This window comes from Abramis brama (assembly GCF_963993115.1).
Source record: "Abramis brama genome assembly, chromosome: 16".
NCBI classification, from domain to species: Eukaryota; Metazoa; Chordata; class Actinopteri; order Cypriniformes; family Leuciscidae; genus Abramis; species Abramis brama.
This window is the reverse complement of record NC_139978.1, coordinates 1,907,484-1,923,936: the sequence shown is the minus strand read 5'-3', so window position 1 is coordinate 1,923,936 and position 16,453 is coordinate 1,907,484. Positions and strand designations below refer to the sequence as shown.

The window sequence follows — 16,453 nt, the reverse complement described above, 5'->3', positions numbered from 1 at the left end:
AAATGATACTAAATTAAAGTATTTTTTGTATATAAACTGTCAATTGAATATAAAAGCATAAAACTGCCAATCTAGGACATATATCTATCATGGAAAACAGTCTGAAGTGGTCGCACCACATGATATTTGGTCGCACCACATGATATTTTCAAATTCATTCAAAATTTAAAGGCACAGAATTGGCCACCTAAACAAAACAAGCTAGCTTCCCAAAAAAAGGTCACTATGAAATTTATAATACAAATATATATTTGTAGAAATAACTTTAATATTAATTTTTTTTTTGAGGTCATACCACATGACATCCAAATGTGGCAACTACATACCAACCATTACAGAGGTTTATTTTTTTTCCAATTTGAGAGAATTACAAACCTGCTTGCTGCTTCCATGGGTCCTTGGTAAATTGGTATATGATGTAACGTCCTGTGTTTGAATAGTTTTCAACATAAAAGTCCCAAAATGGTAGTTCCTTGATGGTCACACCACATGATATTTCATAAAATGGACATCATCGGACAAAGTTTGTTTGTATATTATGATGGAAATATAAATACAAATGCTTTGAATTTTTTTAAAGGATTACAAAACATTTTGGAAATCATGCCAAATAGTGCAGAAAATAAATTTGAATAAATTGAGAGTAATTTCAAAGACGTTTTCAAAACAGAAGTTATGGCCGGACGGTCGCACCACATGATGTTTTGACACTTTAAATAACAAAAAAAAAAAACAAATAAGTAAAGGTTTTTGATGAGTTAAAGTGAGTACATACATGGGAGAGGTACTTCAAATATGCAGTATCTTTTTATGCATTTAAACTCGTTTTTGCCTGAAAAAATGCAATCGGACAGAAAATGTAGGCGTCACGTCATTGACCCACCTATCGGAGGGACTAAACACGACAACCTCTGTTTTGGATTCATTTAGATTTAAAAAATTTAGTGACATCCAGCGTTTTATGTCAGTTAGGCAATCAAATAAAGGTTGCAGTGTATTTGAATCCTTCAGTTTCATAGGCAGATAAATTTGAGTGTCGTCTGCAAAAGCAGTGGAAAGAAACACTGTGTTTCCTAAAGATGGTGCCCAACGGGAGCATGTACAGAGAGAAAAGAATAGGGGCTAAAATAGATCCCTGCGGACACCAGAATTAAGAGGGGCTGCAGCAGAAGAAAATTCTCCAAGACAAACTGAAAAGCTTCTGTTCGACAGAAACTAATTGAACCATTTTAGAGCATTTCCCTTGATCCCTCCACAATGTTCAAGACGGGACATAAGGATATTATAATCTATAGTATCGAATGCTGCGCTCAAATCCAATAACACCAGAATCGCATGATCACCTGTGTCCACGGTTAGAAAAATGTCATTTAGAGCTTTCAGCAGGGCAGACTCTGTGCTATGATATTTCCTGAAACCTGACTGAAATATTTCTGAGATGTTATTCATGTTCAAATATCTCTGTATTTGTTGCAGTACTATTTTCTCTATGATTTTCGAAATAAAAGGTAGTTTAGAAATTGGTCTAAAATTTGACAAATCAAAAGGATCAAGATTTGGTTTCTTGATAAGAGGTTGGACAACGGCATGTTTCAAACCCTCTGGCATAGTCCCTACAATCGGTATCGGGCAAAATGTTCATATCAGTGCATCCCTAATCATAATTTAATCTTTTTAGTTTTCGGAACTGAAATGCATCAATTCCAGTGCAAACACCAAACTGCTGAATCCCTCTGTAAATACTGTCTATTTTGCACAATATCCCAGATTAGGATTAGGATTATTGCAGCCCAAAGTGGGATTTGAATGGGTGCCCAGACGGTGCAATATTTTTGGCAAGAAAATAATAACAAAGGGGAAATTAAAAACAGCAGTTTTTGAGAGTTTGATCCCAAGAGTAGTAATTAGAGTTGTAGTAATGAGTTTATCTGGATGCAGAGCTGGATAATGCCTGTTAATGTCAATGAAGACTGGGATTGACTAGTGGGAACCGTTATATCGCCAAGGCCGTTATACTGGCTGATATTTGGCTTTTTTTTCTTATTATAAGCATATGCCAGTAAGTTTTTCTTGATGAGTTGGAAGCTGGACTTTTATTTTGAAAGCGCAGGGAACATTCTCCGTCTTCATTAGTTTACCATCTCTGTTTAACCGGTCTGTCTAATAAAGTATTACCCAGTTTTTTGATGGATTATAAGTGCCAGTACTAGCATGTAAAACCATAGATCTCCTCCTCTTTCAGTGTTAGCATGTCACAGAAGTACTCGATGATATCCAGCACGCCTCAGACTCTTATAGGGCTTTTTTTTTTTTTTGTCTGAAATGTAGTTGTGTGTGCATGTAAATAATGTGCAGTTGCAAAGCAGAAAGAGTGAATCTGTGAAAGTGAAAGCCCTGTTTGTAATCCTGCCATTACAACATCAGCTAAAAAGAGTGTCGTCACACAGAGGTTGCATAAGTACATTTATTCAGAAACCACAATATAGTTGAGATTCATGTTTGGATTTATCACAGTTCATCACTGAAGATGTTCCGCTTCCTCGGCGCTGCTTCTGCGGTGTAGAGAGCGCAGGGTTGCCAGAGTGCAAATATTACAGTAAGACACCAGGCAGAAATGCATCATTTTAAGAGAAAAGCTCTGACTGGGGGATTTCAACACAAGGTGACATCTGGCAACCGCACTCAGCACTTGTAATTGTCATGTTAATAGTCACAGTTATCGTTTAATGACCTTGGTGTCGTCTCGGGAAAACAGCTTGTCACAGTCAACGCTACTGTAGACACTGAATGCAGTGGAGTTGCTGGATTGGACGCGTTCACAGCTGACGTGTGTGTGTGTGTGTGTGTGTGTGTGTGTAGGACCTGGGCTCCCCCAGTGAGAAGATCTGGCCGGGATACAGTGAGCTTCCAGCGGTGAAGAAGATGACTTTCACAGAGTATCCCTACAACAACCTGCGCAAGCGCTTCGGGGCGCTGCTGTCCGACCAGGGCTTCGACCTCATGAACAAGTAAGAGCGCACAACACTAGCGTGTGTTTGTGTATTTTTATATTTACTAGAGTTATTGGTCACACTTTATATAGAGGTTATGCATTGAGTCAGTTTCCCGCAGGAACACACTCCCTCAGCCGGCCTGAGTGGCAGAAGAGCTGATGAGCGACTGGATTTAATAGAGGAAACTGAGAAAACTCGAGTAAAACAAACGATTATCAGTTTAAACTAAAGGTTGGACTCCATATATTGTGTTTCTTACAACTTACCAAAGATCCAGTGATCATGGATATTGGCATGCAGCAGGAATCGTGTTTACTCACATTTATATGAGCCTGATTTCCACGCCAGTGAAAAAAATAAAGCACATTTGCCTGTGAACGCTTTATATAAATACAATATAGGTCTAAATCTCTTATTTACTTATATCAATGTTATAGCCTATATATCGACCAGCCCTAAAACTTGTGTAGTTTTTTGTCAGTTTATTTAAAAACATCCAATTATGCAGAATATATGATGAATATTTAAAGTCCGCGTGAACTTGAAGTTGCAAACGACTTTTCTCCAGTGCTGTGACGTATTTCCCAGTGAAAGGGAATATTGAACAGAGGGCAGGGTTTACTCTAGCGCTCCTCCTCTCCATCTCTGCTCATAGCAGACTAACGGTTTGAGGAGTGGTTAAGCGTTTCCCAAACCAAGCCGTCAAACTGACATCATCAGAGAAGGAACGCCATTCCAGACCGGAAGAAACTTTTCAGACTTTGATTAAAGATTACGACGGCAAACAATTTTTTTCTGTGTATTAACTTGCACGGATTAATTTTTCACCACAAGACTAGTAATATGCGCTAACAAAGTAAATAGGGTCAATTTTGATTTCAGTTGGACTTTAATTGATGAGTTCAATACAATATATAACAATACAATATATAGTGTATGATTTTACCCCTAAATTCAGCATATTGACACACAATGAAACTGCAAATCCAACGTTCTCTGCCTGGATCCAGTCGTTACTGTGAATTACAGCGATTCATTCACTTCTCTGCTCTGTAGCTTTCAGCAGTCTGTAAAAATATACCTCAGATTTCTTGTCAAATCTATTAATACAGTCGATCTCAAAGCTCTTTCCGGTTTAGATGTTTTGTGACGCACCTGACACGGATCTGACACTGATCTGACACGCATCCTATTGTCAACTCTTAACGCTCATTTCAGACTTCATTTAACTCATTTAAGACTACATTTAACTCATTTCAGACTTCATTTAACTCATTTCAGACTTCATTTAACCCATTTCAGACTTAATTTAACTCATTTAAGACTACATTTAACCCATTTCAGACTACATTTAACTCATTTAAGACTACATTTAACCCATTTCAGACTTCATTTAACCCATTTAAGACTACATTTAACCCATTTCAGACTTCATTTAACCCATTTCAGACTTAATTTAACTAATTTAAGACTACATTTAACCCATTTCAGACTACATTTAACCCATTTCAGACTTCATTTAACCCATTTCAGACTTCATTTAACTCTAAGACTTCATTTAACTCATTTCAGACTTCATTTAACCCATTTCAGACTACATTTAACTCATTTAAGACTACATTTAACCCATTTCAGACTTCATTTAACCCATTTAAGACTACATTTAACCCATTTCAGACTTCATTTAACCCATTTCAGACTTAATTTAACTCATTTAAGACTACATTTAACCCATTTCAGACTACATTTAACCCATTTCAGACTTCATTTAACCCATTTCAGACTTCATTTAACCCATTTCAGACTTCATTTAACCCATTTCAGACTTCATTTAACCCATTTCAGACTTCATTTAACCCATTTAAGACTTCATTTAACCCATTTAAGACTTCATTTAACCCATTTAAGACTTCATTTAACCCATTTCAGACTTCATTTAACTCATTTCAGACTTCATTTAACCCATTTAAGACTTCATTTAACTCATTTCAGACTTCATTTAACTCATTTCAGACTTCATTTAACCCATTTCAGACTTCATTTAACCCATTTCAGACTTCATTTAACCCATTTAAGACTTCATTTAACCCATTTAAGACTTCATTTAACCCATTTAAGACTTCATTTAACTCATTTCAGACTTCATTTAACTCATTTAAGACTTCATTTAACCCATTTCAGACTTCATTTAACCCATTTCAGACTTCATTTAACCCATTTCAGACTTCATTTAACTCATTTCAGACTTCATTTAACCCATTTAAGACTACATTTAACTCATTTCAGACTTCATTTAACTCATTTCAGACTTCATTTAACCCATTTCAGACTTAATTTAACTCATTTAAGACTACATTTAACCCATTTCAGACTACATTTAACTCATTTAAGACTACATTTAACCCATTTCAGACTTCATTTAACCCATTTAAGACTACATTTAACCCATTTCAGACTTCATTTAACCCATTTCAGACTTCATTTAACCCATTTCAGACTTCATTTAACTCATTTCAGACTTCATTTAACCCATTTAAGACTACATTTAACTCATTTCAGACTTCATTTAACTCATTTCAGACTTCATTTAACCCATTTCAGACTTAATTTAACTCATTTAAGACTACATTTAACCCATTTCAGACTACATTTAACTCATTTAAGACTACATTTAACCCATTTCAGACTTCATTTAACCCATTTAAGACTACATTTAACCCATTTCAGACTTCATTTAACCCATTTCAGACTTAATTTAACTAATTTAAGACTACATTTAACCCATTTCAGACTACATTTAACCCATTTCAGACTTCATTTAACCCATTTCAGACTTCATTTAACTCTAAGACTTCATTTAACTCATTTCAGACTTCATTTAACCCATTTCAGACTACATTTAACTCATTTAAGACTACATTTAACCCATTTCAGACTTCATTTAACCCATTTAAGACTACATTTAACCCATTTCAGACTTCATTTAACCCATTTCAGACTTAATTTAACTCATTTAAGACTACATTTAACCCATTTCAGACTACATTTAACCCATTTCAGACTTCATTTAACCCATTTCAGACTTCATTTAACCCATTTCAGACTTCATTTAACCCATTTCAGACTTCATTTAACCCATTTCAGACTTCATTTAACCCATTTCAGACTTCATTTAACCCATTTCAGACTTCATTTAACCCATTTAAGACTTCATTTAACCCATTTAAGACTTCATTTAACCCATTTAAGACTTCATTTAACCCATTTAAGACTTCATTTAACCCATTTCAGACTTCATTTAACTCATTTCAGACTTCATTTAACCCATTTAAGACTTCATTTAACTCATTTCAGACTTCATTTAACTCATTTCAGACTTCATTTAACCCATTTCAGACTTCATTTAACCCATTTAAGACTTCATTTAACCCATTTAAGACTTCATTTAACCCATTTAAGACTTCATTTAACTCATTTCAGACTTCATTTAACTCATTTCAGACTTCATTTAACCCATTTCAGACTTCATTTAACCCATTTCAGACTTCATTTAACCCATTTCAGACTTCATTTAACTCATTTCAGACTTCATTTAACCCATTTAAGACTTCATTTAACTCATTTCAGACTTCATTTAACTCATTTAAGACTTCATTTAACCCATTTAAGACTTCATTTAACCCATTTCAGACTTCATTTAACTCATTTAAGACTTCATTTAACTCATTTCAGACTTCATTTAACTCATTTAAGACTTCATTTAACCCATTTCAGACTTCATTTAACCCATTTCAGACTTCATTTAACTAATTTAAGACTTCATTTAACTCATATCGCACTTGAATGGTTTAAAAACATTTGCATGAATGAGAGTGTGAAGATATAATGTAACGCTAGCCAAAGGATGATGGGAAAAATGGACGCTGCATTAATTGCGCTATATATTTTTAACGCGGTAAACTGAAAAAATGAATCGCATGCATTAACGCATTAATTATGACAGCCTTATGTACACAATAAGTGCATTGTATCAAATGATTAATTGGAAACACTTTACAATAAGGTTTAATCTGTTAACATTAGTGTATTAGTGTGTACTAACTATGAGTCAGTTCATGAAAAATACAGTTGTTGATTGTTCATGTTAGTTCTAGCGTTAACAAATAACTTGTGATTTTAAAAGTGTATTAATAAATATAGAAGTAAAAAATTACTGTAGAATAATTGTTCATTGTTAACAATTATTACCAATTGAAACCTTATTGTAAAGTGTTACTGATTCATTTAAATGTTAGTACATAGTAGTTAAAGACACTTAATATAAAGTGGGACTGAAATATTTATATTCTACATTAAATGTAGACTAAAGGAAACTTTATCTTTATCGACTTAAAGGAAACAATATCATATGATACAAAACACTTACTGATTTGTTGATATCAGTACATTCAAGTGATTATATTAGTAAATCAGCCGACTGTTGTGACAGCAGTGTAGAATACGTCATAGGAAATAAAAGATGAATGAATATAAGACGTTACTGAGCGCCGCACGGACGGAGGAACTGTGTGTGTTGCTGTTGTTTTGCTGAAGTGCAGAAACAGCTGCTTCACATTATGAAGCACTTAAGAACTAAAGACTATAACTAAGACATTATAAATGTCATTGAATGTGTTTGAAGGTGTTGTCAGGTTGCCGATATATGCGTCCCTGTCTTTAATGAGGGTTAGGCTCCTGATAAAGATAAATTAAATATCGTGCATTAAACTTGATGTGTTTTGTTCTGGAAACCTGAAGCATTTCCGGATGTTTACAGACCTTGTCATTGAGTCTGTTGAGCGATTGCGAATCGTTCATCTGGAATAAACAGCCGTCGGTCTGAGCGCTGCTTCGAGATGTTTTCAGACGTCTGATTTATTCCTCCAGTTGAAATCTCTCGTTCTTGTTTGCATAGTTTGAGGGAGTCGATCTGCGTCACAGCCGGGCTGAAAACACCATAATCACATGAGAAGAAAGAGGAAGGACGTTTAAGATCACAGTAAACGTGCCTCATTCGGTCAGATTTATTCTGTCGGACTGCTTTGAAAATGCAAGTATTGGGTTACAATTTACTGGGATATCTAATGACCGTCCCACTTCACTACGACCCTCGCGGACTTCGAAGGATGCAGCCTCTAGTATCTCTTACTTTGTGTCCATTGAGTTCAGAGCCGACCGTTGACAGTGGCGTCGAAACATGCCACTCATTCTTTGAGATTATTTAAAGTCCCCCTGAAATCAAAATATACGTTTTTTAGCTTTTACTATGAATATGTCAGCCTTAAGGTTATGAAAAAGCTGATGTCTTACAAAACAATGACAGAATTCACAATTAGGAGATATAAGCAGTCTCTCGCTTCCGCTAAAGTGGATCAGGGATTTTTATGATCAGCTTCTCATCACATCTTCTGTCCAATCACATGCTCTCTTGAATCTGAAGCTCCGCCCCCTCTGCTATAAACACCGGAGCCATGGGTTGCAGTGTGTGTTCGGTTGCTCAGAAACTGTACGTTGGTTAAGAATGAAATGGCTAGAGTTTATTCACATCTCTACTATTGAATCCAGTGTATCATCAGCGCTCGGATTCGCTTCCATGGTGCTGTCAGTCTGTGAGGGAAACTTAACGCTATTGGCTGTTTGAAAAGGGGGTGGAGCCATTCAATATGCCCCGCCTTAGCTTCTGTTTCAGTGGAAATTACGTGAACGCATCAGGCAAAGCTGCGTGATCCAAGGTACTTCAGTGGGGCTTTAATGTAAGCGCAAGAACATTTAAAGTCGACATGAAAGTGAAGATGTGACTTGTGTCGTATAACTGAGTGAGACTCTTCAAATGTGGGCGGGGCTTGATTGTGTCTGTGGGGAATTGGTTGGATGGTTGTGGTTTGCTATTGGCTAATCTCTTGTGAGTGACAGGTTATAGCCCCGCCCTCGTCATCAGAGAAGAGAAGAGATGCTGCAAGAGGAACTTATTCTGATTCAAGATTATTAAAACAATAATGATGTGCACTGATAAATCATTTACAATAAACACTGTGATATTACATTAAAAAGTAAAGTGTTGACTATATAATGACTTAAAGATCATGTTCGGTGTAACGACACCCTTGACGGACGGTTGAATTCCAGGTAAAAATAAGCGTTCCTGTGATATAGAGCGGGTCGGTTCACCCTCTCGCTTTAGTTTCCGGTTCCTACAGTGATGTTCACATCAGCTGCTCCTGACATCACGTCAAGTGTCCTTTATTTATACAGCGCTTTTTACAATACAGAGTGTTTCAAAGCAGCTTTACAGAGACAACAGGAAAATGATGCAACAAAGTTTGTTTCCAGAAGGAAATAGCATCACAGTCCAGCTGAAGTGAGTTCAGGGATGTTCATTACAGGACTTTCTCTCACCAGTCTGCTTCCCGTCTCAGGTTTCTGACGTACTGCCCTGCGAAGCGCATCAGCGCGGACGAGGCGCTCAAACACGAGTACCTGCGCGAGACGCCGCTCCCCATCGAGCCCTCCATGTTCCCCACCTGGCCGGCCAAGAGCGAGCAGCAGCGCGTGAAGAGAGGAACCAGCCCGCGCGCGCCCGAGGGAGGACAGTTCAGCCAGATGGTACTCTCTCTCAGCTCAACATCTTTCTTAAAGTCCTCCTGTACTCAATCATTTTATCCCTTAAAGGTGCAGTGTGTAAGTTTAACAGCATCTAGTGGTGAGGTTGTGAACTGCAACAGAAGTTACGGTGGCCGACAGGAAGTGATGTCATCGTCTGAGACAGCAGAGAGTCGCCAGTTAAACAATGAGGTTTCTTTACAAAGATAAATTAATAAATTAGGTTTACTTAGTTATTCAGTAAAACAATGTTATTGCGAATATTACTGTGACTTGTTCATCATTGTGTCAGTGTTTTATTCGCTGACTTTAGCCGAAGCTTCTTTACACGAAGAACAACATAGTGAGGAAACGCGTTTGTCCGCTCAGGGCCACCGTAGAAACATGTCGCTGTAAGCAGACCCGCGGTGTGTGTAGAGAGAAACGCCTCATTCTAAGCTAATAAACACACAACGGTTCATTATGTAAGGTCTTTATAGAGAGCCTAAGTCCCGCCCCTCCGCTTCCGGCTCATGGGACCTTATTTCAGAAAAAATATGTATGGAAGTCAATGGCGAGAGACAACTTATCTTTTTATCCGTCTGAACTGTGCCCTGAATTACACATATGATGTTTGTCAATTTAAAAGGTAATTATGAAAGTCAAGAAAGTCGCAGTTTGTCATAAAACAGAAGAGAAACATTTAGTTTTATGTGAAAATCGCTCAATGAACTACATCTCTCGTCTCGCACTATGTACGTCACAAGATCCGTTGCTCGTATGTGTGTATTCTGGTACAAAACACTCAGGCATGACGGCGTAACGTTACGATTATAACGTCAGACTATAGAAACAGACAGACGTTAGCTTCAGTAAAGTTAGCTTCATTCATTGAGAGAAAAGGTATGACGTCACACGTGCGCCTTTTGAGTTTGTAGTCTCTGTAATTACGTATTTTCACGTCTTATACCTCAACAGTTTTACATCAAACTGTGACTTTCTTGACTTTAAAATGTATCTTTTAAATTGACAAACATTATATGTGTAATTCAGGGCACAATTCAAACGAGATCAAAACATTTGTTGTCTCTCGCCATTGACTACCATACAATATTTTTCTGAAATAAGGTCCCATGGTGGTCAACCGGAAGGGGAGGGACTTAGGCTCTCTATACTCCACTGAAAACATAGTTATGTTTATGATATTGCATTTCTGTCAACAGATCCTCCTAAATATTACACACTGCACCTTTAAAACTCATCTTTGATCACCAGAATTACATATTTAAATGTTTTTTCCTTGAAAAAAATGTCTTCACGCCTTAAAATATCTTGAATGTAACTCGACACCCTTGCCTCATTTAGTATGTGCAATTCTATGAATATGCAAATGGGCCTATTACTTTTTTATTATTTTAATTTAACATTTAATTATTTTTTTGTCATTGAATATCCTGTTGAACAAAAAAAAAAAAAAAAATCATTACAGCAGAAAAATGGGTTGTGAACACAGATTCATGTTCATGTTACTTAAAGGGATAGTTCACCAAAAAATGAAAATTGTCATCATTTACTCTCACTTATGTCGTTCCAAACCCGTCCTTTCGTTCATCTTCAGAACACAAATGAAGATATTTTAATAAAACCTGAGAGATTTCTGTCCCTCAATTGACAGTTACGCAACTACCACTTTGACGCTTCAAAAAGTTCACAAAGAGATCGTAAAACTAATATGTATGAACTGAGCAGTTTAGTCCAGATTTTCTGAAGAGACTCGTATCGCTTTATGATGAACAGATGTAATTTAGGCTTTTATTCACATATTAACGGAATTTCAAGCATACTTTAGTAAAAGCCTAAATTACATCAAGATGAACAAAAGGACGGGTTAGGAACGACATCAGTGTGAGTAATTAATGACACAACTTTCATTTTTGGGCGAACTATCCCTTTAAAGCTGTTTTGAATCACAGTTCTGTCTCTGTTGACCAAGATAATACTTAGTAAATCACTGTCTGTTCATGCACTCGTCTTTTTCTTCCTGTAATTCCTGGTTATCTCTTCTGTTGTGCTCTTCAGGGTGATGATGATCTGAAAGATACTGGTTTCCACTTGACCAGTGCGAACCAGGGCGCGTCCAAAGCCGGTCCAGGGTTCAGCCTGAAGTTCTGAGCCTGATGGCCACTGGGTTTCTCTGAACGCGTCTGTCATGACGCTGAGACTCACTTTAAGAGCAGTTCACTGAACTCCACACACACGCACACACACACACACTCTCTGGGGACCCGTTTCTCACAGCGCCGAGGACCTCCGTGAAGCTCGAGTGCTTCAGATTCCTCATGCTCCTCTGAAATATAATGTGTTGGTTTGTCTTGCTTGGTTCTTTTGTCCAGCTTGAAAACAAGCAGAGCGTTTTCAGACCTCTTTTATTTTTCTCTCCATCTGCAATGGTAGTTGAGGAGTAGGATCAAAAAACTCATTTTAGTGATATATGAATATTAAATAAAACTGTTTTGAAAACATTGATACTATGGTCTTTTTGAATACTTAATTCTGATTGGCTGGACGGTGTGCGTTCAAATCGCTAAAACTAAATTCATAAAATGGTCCCATCTTGGAAACCCTGGAAGGTTCTGTATGTGAATCGCCTGACGGAGCCGTTAAAGAGGAGGAGCCACTCACACACAATGCCTTTTTCCACTTTCCGATGTTAACGGACATGTTGGCCACTAGGCGGACGAGTTGTAACCTCAGCGTCTCACGCATGACCCGGCATTCAACTTTTTGTGTTCCACTGTCCTGCTGCGATGTGTTTCTGTCAACCGGTCCTAAAAATCACCAAAATGACATTAAATGTTTTTTCTTTGAAAAAATGTAACTCGACACCCTTGCCTCATTTAGTATTCGCGGCTCTATGAATATGTAAATGAGCCCCGCCTCCACTCACTCACAGCAGCTATCGCTGTCATGCTAGTACTTTGACACGGCATTCAACTTTTTTTTGTGTTCTGTCACTGTCCTGCTGCTTTGCGATGTGTTTTTGTATGTGTGCAGTTTTGCTTTAATGAAGGCCGAGTCACTCACACACACACAGAAACATTCAGGAGCACAGAAACTTCCCTGTGACTGATCAGTGAAATAGTGAGCATAGTAAAGTGTGAGAATCCACTGCTAGTTATTTCCTTCCACCCTGCTTCACGTCGAGTGATTCTCTGTCTTTGAGTCCTTAAAGTCCCTGTAGTCAATCATTTTATCCCTTGAAACGACATTTAAGTGTTTTTTCCTTGAAAAAAAAATTCTTCATGTCTTAAAATATCTTGAATGTAACTCGACACCCTTACCTCATTTAGTATGCGCAGTTCTATGAATATGCAAATGAGCCCCGCCTCCACTCACTCCCTCATCTCAGAGATCCACTGGTTGACGATCACACGTTGATCTGATTGGTTACAAGGTAGTTTGTGACGTCAGAAACACCAGCGATTTCAAAGCGTGTTTTTGAGACTGTCTTTGGTTCACTGCAGTTTTAAGGAGGAAATACTCAGCAATGGAGTCGACTTATGAATTTACACATGATTTGTCTTAAAGCACTGTCAAAAACGATCTTTCTAAAAGATTGGACTATTCTTTTACATTTAAACGGTCTTTATCGTTGAGTTATCATCCTTGGTGTGAACGGGCCTTTATTCATTAATAATCTTTCCTCTACACTAACACTGTAAATCTGAAGCGCTGCATGAATGCCAATCATCATCATCATCATCATCATCATCTTGCATGTCTTGAGAAAATGTTGCCATGTTTGATTTGAGAGCTACAGTAGAGATGTTTCCCACTGAATAACAATGTATATTTTGGTCTTAAGCTTTCATATGACTGAATATAGCACTTCAGTCACACACACTTGAATGTTATGCTTGGGTTTGTTTTTTTATTTTTTAAGCTTCACTTTCAGTATTCTGAAACGCAGCCAGCTTATTCTTCACCAATCCTTCTTTTGTTTTCTGCAAAGAGTGTCTTCTGGGTTTGGAACAATATGAAAGTGTTCTGTTATGTGAAAATCTCCAAGTCATTTTTCTGGAGTTAAATCCCCACTTGCTCCTCATTATATAAGGTCTCGACTCGTTTGTTTCCAGCTGTAAAAGGGGATTTCAGGAGTGCGCCGTCTACCCTCATGACCGTTTGTTTTCCACTCTTTAATTCGCTGCCATGTCTTCAGGATTCCTAATAAACGCTTATAATGCGGATGGGTGGCATCTTACACGAGTTGCAGTCAGAAACGGGCCGAGTCCCCCGTGCGTTACAGCAGAATTGAAACCAGAAGCTTGAAGAAGCCTGGATCTCTACCAATACTTCATACTGTTGATTATTTTGTCTATGAAAGGAAAATGCTTGTGGAATATAGTGAGAGAGCAGTCGTGTTACAGCTAATCTTACACCAACTACATTAATATTTAAAACGAAGTCTCAGATCCCACTGGATATTGTGAATCGTCAGGTTTTGTTCATGTCACCTTCAGTACTGAAGAAACAAACAATACGAAGACATTCAGAAATGCATATACATTTTTGAAATTTGTTGTAATTTTAAAACTTCAAACATTCTGAATCGATTAAACAAAGGCTTCAAATTGATAGAATAAATTGTTTTATTTGGCAAAATAAGAAATGTATTTACAACATGTAAAAACCCTGATATCAAAACTTTTAGCAATGTGAATGAACTGATATGAATATGTGCCCGAGTGAGTGATGAACGTTCATCCTTGACCAGAAACCACAGGGTCAGGGTTAGGGGACGCTGGTCTGAGCTCGTGTTCTGGCTATAATCTGTGTCTTAGAGGAGCAGCTCACTTCAGAATTACAATGTCCTGATAGTTTACTCTCCCCCACGTCCAAAAGTTCATGTCTGTCTGTCTTCAGTCGGAAAGAAATTAAAGGGGTGGTATAATGCCCTTTTCACCAGATGTAAAATAAGTCTCTGATGTCCCCAGAGTGTGTGTGTGAAGTTTTAGCTCAAAATACCCCACAGATATTTTTATATAGCATGTTAAAATTGTCAATTTTTGAGGGTGAGCAAAAACTCACTGTTTTTGTGTCTGTTCCTTTAAATGCAAATGAGCTGCTGCTCCCGGTGCAGAGGGCGGAGCTTCAAGAGCTTGTGTCCTTTTACCTCACACAGACATGCACTGAACATTTTAGCCTTTTGGGCCCTATTTTAACGATCTAAGCGCATGGTCTAAAGCGCAGGGCGCAAGTTCAGTGAGGGCGTGTCCGAATCCACTTTTGCTAGTTTAATTACGGGAAAAATGGTCGGCGCTCCCGGCGCATGGTCTAAAAGGATTGTCCCTATTCTCATAATGAATAATGGGTGTGTTTTGGGATTCACGTGCGTTAAACCAATCAGAGTCTCATCTACCATTCCCTTTAAATGCTAGTTGCGCTCGCGCCATGGCAGATTCGCCATTTACACGGAGGAATTTGATGGTGGAAAGACCGAAGCCGTCTCCAGAGCGCAAACAGAACTGCTCATGTGCGAGGTCAAAGCTGTTTGTGTGTGTGTGTGTGTGTGTGTGAGGTTAAAGCACATGTGCAGACCATCTACCGGACAAGCCAGATTCCACCATATCTTTATGTACACAATAATAATCTTTTACATTGTAATCCTTTTATTTTAATATTTGGCATGTTTGTGAGCTGCTGTGCGTCCCTGTGTGTGTAATAAGCAGAGTGTACGAGCGTTGTGGACCCGCCTAGAGGCGCACATTACTAACACGCTCTTTAAATAACAAAACAAATATTGCGCCATTGACTTTAGAGCGGGTTCAGTCGGTCAATGGCTCAGTCTATTTCTGTTCCTCAAAATAGCAACGCATCAACAATGTGGCAGAACACACACTCGTTCTCAGACCAGCAGCCCATGGGCCACAAATGGGTGCAAATGCATGCGCTATTTAAACAATGTGGCGCAGGACGTGAAAATGAAAACTGCGTCGGACTGAAACTAGCAAAAAACGCTTGCTTGGCGCTGCATTGTGCCGGGTGTAAGATAGGGCCCTTTATGTTCAAACCAGAGTCAGACAAAGATGGAGAGACTCTAGAAGAAGTGACAACGTGTAGAAGCAACAGGACATTTCTGAATGGTTAGTTGATGTAGCTTATGTGTGGTTATCTTCTAGTCATTGATTAGCATTGTGTTCAGGGGGCGGGGTGTAAATTTTAGGGTTAATGATGTCACTAACCCGGGAGTAATGTGGTGTAGTCTCTACCAGCTGTTTGTTGTAGTTCTTTAAAAGCAAATATCTCCCTTTGCTTTGAACTTTGAGCGTCGTAACTTTGCAGATGTTGTTTATGCTCAAACAGCAACATTACACACTAACTAAAGTTAGAAAAGTGAAATAATCAACCAGCCCTTTAAGGTTTTTGAGGAAAACATTCCAGGATTTTTCTCCAGTGACTTCAATGGGGTCCAACGGGTTGAAGGTCCAAATTGGTCATTTTCTAAAAAAACAAAAACATTGTACTTTTTAACCACAAATGCTTGTCTTGCACTAGCTTTGATGCGACACACATTACGTAATCACGTTGAAAGGTCACGCCTGACTTAGGTGGAAGAACCGACCCAGTGTTTACAAAGCAAATGTGCAAAGACTAAATCAAATGCCATTTAAAAAAAAAAAAAAAAGGTCAAACAATGTCGTCGGCGATTTTGAAGTTGGAGGAGAAAATGAGATTGAGTTTTTCGCCCTTTCCTACATTTATGAACCGGATCATGCGTGACCTTTCAGCCTGATTACGTAATGTGTGTCGCATCACAGCTAGTGCAAGACCAGCATTTGTGG

The 16,453-nt window shown here is 38.1% G+C and overlaps 1 protein-coding gene across 4 annotated transcripts in view; it reads left to right on the top strand.

Moving 5' to 3' along the window:
• The window catches only part of cdk11b (cyclin dependent kinase 11B), a 46,603-nt gene extending 34,466 nt beyond the window's left edge, over window positions 1-12,137 (top strand). For all 4 annotated transcript variants that reach the window (XM_084087792.1, XM_084087791.1, XM_084087790.1 and 1 more), the window contains exons 17-19: window positions 2,860-3,008; window positions 9,449-9,635; window positions 11,691-12,137. In XM_084087792.1, coding sequence (XP_083943918.1) covers window positions 2,860-3,008; window positions 9,449-9,635; window positions 11,691-11,783 — 429 coding nt within the window. In that variant the 3' untranslated portion in view covers window positions 11,784-12,137. The remainder of the gene's footprint in view (window positions 1-2,859; window positions 3,009-9,448; window positions 9,636-11,690) is intronic.
• The last annotated feature ends 4,316 nt before the right edge of the window (window positions 12,138-16,453 follow it).